Genomic DNA, 12,487 nt, shown 5'->3' with positions numbered 1-12,487 from the left:
GATCCTTTGGCAGCTCCAGAATCGGAAATTCTTTTTGACATAATCGAAAGTTCAAGCTTACTTTTATAAAATTGCTCTAACAATCTGCAAAATATGATAAGATGGATCCAATTCGAAGATTAAGGAACAACGCAATATGCAGCATTAACTGAAATGGATAATTATATCGTTTTAGCTTATACCGTCCATTATACATTAAACGTGCATGCGTAAACGTATTATGCACATGCATAAAGGTATTTTGTGCATGCGTAAATGCATTATGCATTTACGCATGCGCATAAAGTCTAGCTTTAAGGTCCGGATTGTAGGTCATTCCAGATTATGGACGTCCGGATTAAAGACTTTTGACTGTATTTAAATAAGTTAAATATTTTATTTGGTTTTATTTTTGCATACTGTACATAAATTGTGCACATGTTTTTGCCACATTTTCCTGTGCTTTATGCGCACTCCCACCAAAAGGTCACAAACTCATTACCGACTTTGGAGAGAAGTGTTTGATTGGGTATTTTTATATCTGTTTTAATCATGCATCCATTTTTGCCTACATTTTATATGGATTTTTAAAAAAATACCTTTACAAAAAATCCTTCATTAATTTGTTTGTGCTGTTGTTCTTCTCATATACACAGTGATTTGTTTTCATTAAAAAAATTGCAGAATTTCAAAAACTCAGCATTGCTTGTAGGTTGGTCGTAATCACGACCTGCCAACAATAATTAAAACCTCAATGTAAGTTTCAACATAGTGAAAGTTTTACAATTCTACAATTTCATTGTTATTAATTACCATAGAAACAAGTGCACTGAATGCAAAAATACCAAACAGGAAAATTACTGTAAAATTTTTAAATGCAAATCTACATGTACTCAAGCATATCTGTGCTGTGCACATACCTGGGTTATGACATAAATATTTTTGTATAGCATCGTATTTTGCCTCATATTTTTTTGCAGCTTTCTATGAGGATTCAGATAATCAATAAGCACCCATTTTTTGTAGAAAAAACAAGTACAGTGAAAGCTTGAGAAATATTGGATAACTAAAAACTCAATAGTTGAGTGTATAAAATATGCTATTCAAGGTAGAAAATGAATGAAAGAAGAAAGTTCTTGTTTAAAATTATAAAATGCCGTCTAATTTACTGTAAGTTTGAATATTAACCCTTTCAACCCAACTTTTTCATGATTAAAATTTAACTCTAAGAAGTAGCTTAATTTAATGTTGACGTACTAAAAGAAGTGCAATATGAGTTTAAAGTTTATAACTTTTCCCATTTCCTGAAAATCTCCTGGGATAATAAATCCCAATCATATTGTCAACTGGGACTATTTGTTCCAATCATCTAGGATATTACCCTTTCTCAGGAAACAAAACTAAAATTTGTAGTAATATATGTGAATATTACAAAACGTAAACTCCGCCACATGTACCAGTTCATATGCAACAAAAATTTTCATATACATTTCATAAACATAAGCATAATATATCAGCATGTAGTAATTTGATCACTGATGGGATATATTAACCCACCATTAAATATGATTGGGACAATATAGCACACAAAAAGAATTTATTCAAAATCTGGCATTAAAAAAGTTAAATTACTACTTAATAAGAACCATTTCATACAAAGCATGCCTTCAATCTCATTGTATTTACTGTAATTTTTTTTTAAAAAAATAGATAAATCGAAACTAAAGTAATCAATGTGGTCAAAAACATAAGTGCTCCATTTGCAAGTTAAAAGTGTTACCATGTTTCTTTAGTTGTATATTTGTTCCCTAATTCCTTAAAAACACTGCAAATGTAAATACCCATTTAAAAGTGGGCTTTAAATAGGCTATAAAATCTAATCTCTGGAACATTTGTGTCCATTAGGACCGAAAGGTTTAAAAGACTAATCTAAAAATTATAATGTACCGCATATATAACATACCTTGAATGGGAAATGTGCAAAGTGCAATGAATTAATACAATGAATCTCAAAGTACAGTATAGAATTTTAAACTAACTTTATAGGAATTTTTCATAAAAGTTATCTATATGTTTGTTTTTATATCCAAATCCTCTGTTCTCACCTTTGTTTTGCGAAATCCGAAAACCTTTAAAATTAGCGGCTATCATCATCAAATTTAGCTGTCCTTCACTATGCATATTTGGCTATGCATCATGAGCTTGGCAACTAACAAGTTGTTCCGTTAATTTTTTTCTTGCTTCTATCGCACACTGAGACAATTAAGCCTGAATTGAATTATTTTAGTTATTTATTATAATTATGTCTATCTCTTGCACATGCTTAAGGCTTATCAGAGTCCTGAATAAATGTGGTGTCTTAAGTATATGTGGGAATAATAAATTTCTACTTATTGAGGGCCAGCGCTAGATATTTTACTGCCTGATGCAGTCTCTGGGGTCCTAATTCTGTGACTCAGTGCGGCCATACGAGCCCTGGCGCTGGTTCCGAGTTTATGTGAATAACAAATCAGTTATTCTTAATTCAAATAGCCCTAAATATATAAATTTAGGTCTATAAGTATCATCAACAAAATATTTTTTTAGCATATGGAAAGAAATTTTTGGTGAATTTTAACTCATCAACATTTTTGGCTGATCTTTGGAATATGGTAACTGGTAGTTTGGCGACATTTTGGAGGCGATAAAGGTTACTACCTAGGACTTTGGTAATAATGTGGGAAGTACTCAGTTCTGATTACGCATTATTTTGTGTGAGGGAAATGAGAGATCATGAGATATGTCATATGCCATTAATGGTTGAATTACAGTTCTTTAATCGGAAAAGGGGGGAAATCTGGAAATTTTGTATTTAGCTTTATTCTGTGTTGTGTGAAACAGTGTTGGTTAATTTTTGGATCCCATGGCCAGGTGGGCGTCAGATCAACGATGTATATATGTTTCGTTTTCAGATGTGTGCCAAGCAGATTATGCAGCAATGGAGCCAAATTACTGATTGTACAAATTTATGCTAAAATGATTGTTTCTTCACCAACAAGGTATTTTATTTAGTGTTGAAGTGAAATTAAGAATGGGGATTCTCCAGATGTTTTATTATGTCCAGAGGGGGGGGACTCAAATGCGCATGCGTAAAGTTAGTGGTTTTAAGGTCCGAATTTTAGATCATTTCGGACTTTGTACTGTACATCAATAGCTGCTTTCTTAAATCTAAAAGAATATACAGTCAAATATCTGTTCATGGACATTCCATCGTAGTGAATGCTTTCCATTAGCACACGATTTCTAAATCCTTAGAAGATCAAGATTGTGCCAGAACGACTATCAAGAGATCTAAATGAATATTAAGTCCGTAAATCATTATTTAAATTATTACTTTGTTTTTGTTTATAATTTGTATCTATTTACGTTTATATTATTAAGTTTAAAATTACTTGACCAGCATCTATTGATAGAAGCATGTTTAATATATGTTCACCTCCTAATTCAAATTGTTAGCTGAACAGCTGATATTGGAAAAACTGTTAAGCATTATTATGCCTATTTAATTAAAATTCTTCATTTTATGACTTACATTCCAAATTTAATTATTTGTAGTGAAAATTTGCAAATTACAGCCCTTTAATTTGGGGAAGGGGCTTATTTCCAGGCATCTAGGTGTATACATAGATCTGTATTATGCTTGGAAGATTAGTGCACTCTTATTTAATATACAGTTGCGAATAATGTACAAAATACGTTGGTCCTTTGAGCATTCACTAGAAAAAATTTTGATTGTTTTCTTATTCATTTCTATGATAATAAATGTCAAAATAAAAAAGGAACATAAATTTGTTCTAGAGCTCGTTCTTCAATAATGTCCTTGGTCAAAACTGAGGTGGAATTAGGGGAAATAGCCAGACTTTGCTTTAATTAAAATAATTCTATTGTGAACTTACTAAGCAAGCATTTTTCATTGAGCAAGTTAATATGCTAATATTTTTGTGATTGGTATAGCATGCCATGTAAGTTAATATTGAATATATTGAATTACATAAGTAATGACCAAATTTAAAAACCTAGAATTATTTAAGGAAATGCTGTATACTTCCGTCAAAAATTGGCTAATGAACAAGAGCTTCTGAAGTAAATAGTTCAAAAAACTGATTTGTAGAATATTCAAATGGCATTCAAGTAAGTCATAGTATTTATATAATAGCATCATATTTATTATATATTTATAATGCTGTGAATAGTTTTTTCTTGTAAAATATTTTTTATAATATGCTGCCTTTATATCAAATTGATAGACTTTTTTTTTTTCTTTTTTTCTTAAATCTATTATTCAAATACTAAATGTTTAGATCCAAGCTTACAGAATTTCATATAGTATTTATTTGCTTACTTAATCTTTTTAAATTCTTTTCTGTTTTAGGATACATCTCTTTATGTTGATGAATTAGTGCGGCCAGTTCTTTCATGCTTCAATGATCAAGACACCCGTGTGCGATATTATGCATGTGAAGCTTTGTACAATATTGTTAAAGTTGCAAGAGGATCTGTGCTGCCATTTTTCCCAGATATATTTGATGCAATTAGTAGAGTAAGGAAGTATTATGTATTTACATATGTTTAGCATTGTAGATGATATAGGAAAATTCCGCTATAATATGTGCTAAAAGTCAAGCAAAATTTTATTCTTGCAACCATTTTTTTAATGGGTTAAATCTGTATAGAAAGACACATATCTTAAATCTGTTTGCTCAGATATAATTTTATCATAATTAAGTTGCATCTATGGATAGAAGTCGTGCCTAATTATAAAAAAATATTTATATATAATTTATTTTTTAAAATAAGATTAATTGTAAAGGTAATAGCAAAATATATAATTTAATTTCCTAGTTGTGGAAAAGGAAAAATTAATGCTTTCGTAAGTAAATAAAATAGGTAAGCTGTAAAAAGAGAGAAGAATTACTGTATATTTTAGCAAAATTTTATTCTTGCAACCATTTTTTTAATGGGTTAAATCTGTATAGAAAGACACATATCTTAAATCTGTTTGCTCAGATATAATTTTATCATAATTAAGTTGCATCTATGGATAGAAGTCGTGCCTAATTATAAAAAAATATTTATATATAATTTATTTTTTAAAATAAGATTAATTGTAAAGGTAATAGTAAAATATATAATTTAATTTCCTAGTTGTGGAAAAGGAAAAATTAATGCTTTTGTAAGTAAATAAAATAGGTAAGCTGTAAAAAGAGAGAAGAATTAGAAGAATTACTGTATATTTTCATATTGAGCTGAAATTTTGTGATTGTTTAGTTTTTTTTTTTTTTTTTTTTTTTAAGTTTGGGAATTGGCTTATATGCAAGTTCAAAGTGATTTACAGATAATTTGATCGCAAAAATCATAATATAGATTAAATAACCAAAAAATGTATATGATTCTAATATATGAATCAAGTTTCTTTACACTGATTTCCAAATTAAAATTTTCTAGCAATCATCTCTCTGCTAGGGGCAAGTCCAGGTGAATGTCACTATCCTCCATTTTGTCATTAACAGTGTCATCATCCGTTTCATAGTTACCATCTTCATTTCTACCCAATGTATTTCAAAGTGGTAACTTTAATTTTAAAACTAGCAGTTGTTTTATGTCCGAGTACTTTATAGTATAAAGCAGAAAATTTAATTGCTTTATAATATGTATTAATTATTTATTTATGGAAATTTACATACATTTATATTTTCTGTATGCTCTAGTACTCTCATTTCTCATATTTGCTCATGTGCATAGGAAGTATTTTAATTACAGATTTAAATTAAATTGTTTATAACTGCTATCAAAGTTTTTATACTCTCTCTCTCTGTTTGGGGAGGGTGCACTTTTTAATTTATAGCATGTTTTTCACAGCAGAATTTCTGTATCAGTTTGGCAAACAAAGCCTGAGGCTGTGCTAAATTGAAACAAAATCTGCCAATGTATTTTGTTAACAAAAAAGTATTCAAGAATCTTACTTTACTACAAGAAAATTAACTTAATTGTAGAATTGCTGTAAATGAGTTATGTTTCTAAGCTGTGCTATTCAATTAATAATACATGACCTTTTAGCTGTTATCTACAAAATGATTTTTTTCTCCTTAACATTTATTTCTTTTATGTTTTATAGCTGTCTGCTGATGCCGATCAAAATATAAAAAACGGATCGGAGCTTGTTGATAGACTCATGAAAGTAAGTGACATGAATCATCTATGATATTAAAAAAAAAAAAAATTTTTTTTAAGCATCAGAAGGAAGGAAATCTTGCATCTTTTTCTTTTAAATTTTTAATGGAAGAAAACATAAAAAGTGTTTAATTTCTTTGTATTGTTTTATATTATGAAAGAGGTATTTTATAAATAAGTGGGTTGTTTTTTTTATACAATAGAATGAAATTGATCATATGAAAAGAAATGGTTAATCTTTGGATTCTGGTAACTTAGTGATTTTTTGGCGAAAATTTGGCAACCAACCCTGTTACAGCAACCTGCTAGTTTTGTTCCATTTTGTTTTCACGAAGTAAAGGCATGTTTTTTTTTTACTCAACATTTTTTCTAACAATCTGCTACCCGAATTATGCTTATACTAGAACTTTTATGGAACAAAAATGCTTAATCATGACGAAGATTAGGTGCAAAATTGAGAGAAAGTGCAGAATCGCAAACTGCTTGCCGCGTTTTTAAGAATTGCACATACACGGTATCATCCATGTACACGTCGACCTATTTTCACTTAAAAAAAATCCCAGAATTGCACAAAAATGGCATTGCGCACACTCTTGACTTTATCCATGTACACTACTAAAGTCCTAGCTAGTAACGTTTATCGCCTTACCAAAATGTCGCCAAACTACCTGTTACCATATTCCAAAGATTAGCCAAAGAAATAAATAATAACATTATCAATTTTTTTTTTTTTTTTTTTTTTTTTTTTTTTTTAAGTTAATTTAAGGACTTCAGCTGTAGCAGCCAAACTTAAATAAATTTGGCAAAGTATAGCTGCCCTGCAGTTAAAATCTTTATTATCCAAATAGAGTTAAATTCTGCTACTAATCCACTGCTGTTTTGGAATTTAAATAGATAAAATTTCAATTTTCAAAAAACTCAACATGGCAAATTTTTCTCAAATTAATATGCAGATATATTTAAAAAAATACCATATTTGTTACATTTCATTTGTTGATTTCAAAAAGTGAAGTTATTCTGTTATTGAAGTAATTAAGCATTTTTTGCAAGTGTTTCCTTTGCATGGTAAACACTGATAGTGAACCTCTAGGCAAAATTGTCATTTAACATCAAATCCTTATATTTGTGTATCCATTTTCTAGAGTTTGAATTCATGTGTAAAGGATATCGTGTGTAAATGCATAAATATATCATGTGTAAAGGATATATTTATCCTAAATTTTTATTTTTTATTAGATTTTTCTGGCTTTAAAAATATAAAAAATTTTAAAAAAAGAGGGCTGAAATTATAACTTTTCTTTCGGTAAATGCAGAATGTAATGGCACAATTAATACATAAAGATTCAGTTTAAGGCATTATTACTTGAGTATGTGTTGACAATGTGTTTATTAATTTATTCTCTTATTTAAGAATGTGAAAATTACATTGAATTATACTGGTGGATATACAGTTTGTTAATATAAAATGTTTTGATGCATTTTTACAAAACATTTTTTCTTCAAAATATTTCTCTGTTGTTTATTTATTTATTTATTTATTTATTTATTTTTATTTTTTTTATTATTATTATTATTTTTTTTTTTTTTTTTTGGTGTGTGTGTGCGTGTGCGCAGTACATTTACCCTTTGTACTGTCATTATGTTCTTTGTACATAATTATTTTTAGAAAATATAATTTATATTCAGTAAATCTTGATTAAATAACTTTAAATTATGAGTATGGTTTTGATTAGCTGTTTAAATAGAAACATATTTAAAGTAAAAAATTTGAAAGGAACAAACATGGCTTGTAATCTGAAATTTTTTCTAATCCACACAGGCTTTTGTCTGAAGATATGTGGGTTATGGGAAATTTACTATATTTTCCAGTCCTCAAGTCATTATACACATCAGGTATAATGATGTGTATAACGCATTAGGCCATCATTTCACAGATTAAATAATAAAATAATTTTAATCTGTGGCCACTTTTCCTAACAAATAAATATCTGTATTTAATTTATTCAGGATATTGTCACAGAAAGCTCTTCATTTGATCTGGTTGGCTTTATGCCTCTTTTAAGGGAAAGAATAACATCCAAAAATCCTTTTACAAGGCAGTTTATTATCTCCTGGGTAAGTCATATTCCTTTATACTCTTTGTCACTCAAATTTGCTCTCTTCAATTTAACCATAATATATTATTAATGAATATTCAGCATGTTGCTTTGTAAAAATACATATACAGTATGTATATATATATATATCAAGCAAAATAGCAAGCAAGTGTTATGAATTAAAATAATTCCTGATTTTCAAAGTATAAAAACCTTCTTATCTAAACTAAATATTCCCAAAACCCTTGTTTGTAACATCTCTTTTCTGCATTTGGTTTAAAGAAAACTGTGTGGAGCAATGTTTAGAAGCCTTTTCTGCTTCTGAGTATTCATATGCTTTTCTAAATTTGAAAAATCAAAATGTTTAACAAGCATTAGTTGCTATCTCTGAAACATTCTGCAGATCAAGCATGAAATTTACATCATCTGATCCATGTTTTGTGACTTTCAAAGGGTATCCTGATGTTTGTCTTTATTTTATTTTAATTATTTAAAAAATTTTATAATTTCTGAATAATATAAAGAAAGTAGAGATGAAAACAACAAAGCACTTGAAAAAATTGATATGGTAAGTTGTCATTTAGCAAAGTTTTCTTGCCCAGCTACTTCCAGATTTTATGAAAAGGAAATTATCAGCTAGGTGTGTTGCTGTTCTATTTTATATTCAAATATAAAGGTATATGACAAATCTAACTTTCATTTTAAAACATGAGTTATGTGTGAACTAAAAATCATCTTTTGCAGATTAAAAATGTTTAGTGCTAAGTTTTGTCATCAAATGAGAATCTGTTTCTCCATTTCTGCTAATAAAATTTCTAAAGTGGCCACCTTGCACTCTCATGCATTACATTCTCAGGTGTTTTGCCTTTTGGAAAGTTCTGTAAGCTTTGATTTATCTCGCGAATTTGATCAGTTTAACATTAATTAACAAACTGGGTAATTTAACCTTTATGTCCCAAATTACGTTATTTTTTTAAAAAGAGTTTGTAACTTTTTTATTTAGTATTATAAGTTTTTCATTGCTTTTCTTAAAATTGGGGCTTAAAAATCCCATTGGGACACAGTTGAGTGATTTTTATTGATGGGACTTTAAAGTCTCATCAGAAAATAAAGGATTAAAAGCAATGTAATGTCATTTTGTGAAAAAGAAGAATCTGTCACATTCCTGGTAACTGAGGGGAAGATGCTGTTTTCAACACATTGCTTTGGCATCTGCTTCAGATTGAAATAGTAGGCACTTAGATGTCCCTACTGGTGTCAATCGGCTGGTCACTAGTCCTACAGCCCCTGCATTTTGGCAGTTAAGACTGGCAGTAGAAGTATGGCTAGTACTAGCTAAGGATCTCTCTTTTTTTTTTTTTTTTTTTTTTTTTTTTACAGGTTTGTATATTCCGGCCTGTAAAGTTCCTTCATATTTGGGGCAATATAATTCTTCATTTGAGTTGCTTTCACGTTCCTAAGACTCTATACTCTTGCATACCTAAGACCTTATACTTTTTTACAGCAGATGCTTGGGTAGGGTTTATTATTGACAGATACTTTGATAGGATCTTTTAATTCTTTTTATTTATGCTTTTAATATTCTTAAAAAGTTTTGTGATATTTTGGAGTTTTAATTTTTTATTAAAAGAATGATTAAATCTTAATATGACATTTTTTATGTTTATGATTAGCAACAACTGAAAAATTTCAAAATTTTTCATCATTTTTCTTCTAAGTTATATAAGAATTTAAGTAGTTTAAGGCAGTAAATAATATAAAACTAAGAAAACTACATTAAGTTTTTAACTTGACTTTCCCTTAAATATAAATCACTCTGATTAAAATACCTCTAGCATGCTTTCTGGTTATTATGTTAAAATTTACAGTATAAGATTAACATATAACATTTTGATCTTGGATTTCTGATACTTGGTTTGATACAAAAGGTTTCCATTTTGAAGCCTTCCCTTTAATCCAGAGAAGAGTGATTAAGAAATCAGTCCGCAAATATGCATTAGAAACACGAAATTTAAAATTTGTTTTCAAATATTGGAAAAGTCTAGAAAAATAACAGCTTCCATTAGTTCAAGCCACGGTAGTATGAACCTTTTCGGTGGCATGATGCTAGATTTTGCAGTGATAAAACTTGTGTAACTACAGTTGCCACTTAACACATAATGAAAGTATGCAACTGCTCTAAAAGCTTTAGGACTAGCCTCAAAAAATGTATGCAGTTCTAATTCTTTCACTAACTTCAATGGAAAAGAGAAATGTTTTCTTTCGATTGTCAAATCTTTTAAAACATTTAATCTGAGAACACCAGTTCCCCTCCCCAACACACACACACCTTTTTTTCAGTGCAGTTATTCAGTGCAATTATTCATTGTTCCATCCAAATCCAGTATCCCATATTTTTTGCATTAATAATTTTTTTAGGACTAGCATAAAAAATATATGCAATTTTAATTCTTTCACTAACTTCAATGGAAAAGAGAAATATTTTTCCCCCGATTGTCAAATCTTTCAAACAGTCAACCTGAGAACACTAACTACCCCCTTTTTTCAGTACAGTTGATTATTCATCATTCCATCCTAATCCAGTATCCCATATTTCTTGCATTAATAATTTTATGAGAACAATAAAAGGTGAAGCATTTCGCCTAGTATCGCCAGAAAACATTAAAGTTTCCAGACAGGTATACTTTTTTTTTTTTTTTTTTACAATGCATAAGAAATTCATTAGCCCTGTAACAATTTAATATACTCGTACTCCTACCACAATTCCTAGACAGGAATCCATGTGGCTTTGACCTCTTCCTGAAACTGGAAGGAGTTGCTGAAAATTCCAGGGAAATTGTTTGCGAACATTACCACAAGATTTCACTTAATGCTCGTTGCCAACAAGGCTGGTCATCAAGGGTTGAACCTTTGATGACATCCGGCAACTTCAGGATATGGTCATCGCAACATTATATATGCGAGTAGGCATTATATTTAAGGATTTAAGTTTAAAATTCTGTGAATGAATACTTTCTTATATGTTAACATTTTGCTCCCATTTTGTATCTAATACTCTCAATAAAATTTAAATAAACAGTATTAAAATTTTTCAGTACTATTCGGTTTTGAGGGCTGTAAAAAATCACCAAGCTATTGTTGATGCCAGTGCTGCCAAAAATAATTGCGGCAAACTTAACACAAGAAAGGAAATATAATAGTAAATAACTAGCTAAGATTGATATTTTAATTTAGATGAAAGGTTAATTTCATATAATACTTTTTTATTATTATAATTTATATAAAAAAGGCTAAACATGACTGAATTGAAGCATAAGATTAAATAACTATTTCAGATCATTATTATAATTTATATAAAAATTGCTAAACATAACTGAATGGATGCTTGCATCGCTATTTCGCTACCGAGTTATAGCTAAAGCATAGTTTCATCTCGTTGGTTGTTTAAACATAATTTTCTGTAATGAATGATGCCTTTTCTTTGAAAAAATTCTCGGTAAAGTGCTGAATCGCCCACTTCTTTGTTTGCTTCTTTTTACTAGGGTAAAAACAATTGAATTTTTGTCAATTTTCTTTTACTTTTTAAGTGAAAATAAGTCGATGTGTACATAGAAAAAGTCAAGGGTGTGCGCAGTGCCATTTTTCTGCAATTCTGGGATTTTTTTTTTTTTTTAAAGTAAAAATAGTACGATGTGTACATGGATACCGAGTATGTGCAATTCTTAAAAACGCATCAAGCAGTGGGTGATTCTGCACTTTACCCAAAATTCTATTGCAGACTTTTCGTCACGGGCAATTCCCAAATTGTTAAGTCCATAGTATATCAAAAAAGGATTTAAAGTCAAAAAAAGGATTTGAAAATTAAACTAGTATTTCAATGGCATCTTAAGAAATATAGAACTGTATAAACTTACGCAGTCTGAAATCAGCGTGTACGCTAGATTTGACTGCTGTTAAATGGACGCGTTTGCTAGATTTGGTGCTTTAGCACATACATTTCCTCTGCAATTTTTTTACGGTCCACAAAATGGAATAGTACCAATTTTTCTTATATTACCTTTTATCATTTTAAGTTAGAAAAATCATAGCTGATGTTTTTACTAATTAAGAAGTGTTGTTGTTTACTCCATGACTTTTTTGTAATTTAAATTCAGAACTGAGAGTTTGATATATAATTCATGGTTTTAAGAGGATTTTCTTCC

At 29.4% G+C, this 12,487-nt stretch overlaps 1 protein-coding gene across 1 annotated transcript in view; it reads left to right on the top strand.

The window, feature by feature from the left end:
• LOC118186483 (protein VAC14 homolog) overlaps window positions 1–12,487 on the top strand; it is a 52,717-nt gene that overhangs the window by 2,410 nt on the left and 37,820 nt on the right. The window contains exons 3-5 of the mRNA XM_035356583.2: window positions 4,391–4,558; window positions 6,134–6,196; window positions 8,197–8,304. Coding sequence (XP_035212474.1) covers window positions 4,391–4,558; window positions 6,134–6,196; window positions 8,197–8,304 — 339 coding nt within the window. The remainder of the gene's footprint in view (window positions 1–4,390; window positions 4,559–6,133; window positions 6,197–8,196; window positions 8,305–12,487) is intronic.

The sequence above is a fragment of the Stegodyphus dumicola genome, chromosome 4 (genome assembly GCF_044657685.1).
Source record: "Stegodyphus dumicola isolate Sdum_Otavi_A_Nest chromosome 4, ASM4465768v1".
NCBI classification, from domain to species: domain Eukaryota; kingdom Metazoa; phylum Arthropoda; class Arachnida; order Araneae; family Eresidae; genus Stegodyphus; species Stegodyphus dumicola.
This window is presented reverse-complemented; position numbering and strand designations above follow the sequence as displayed.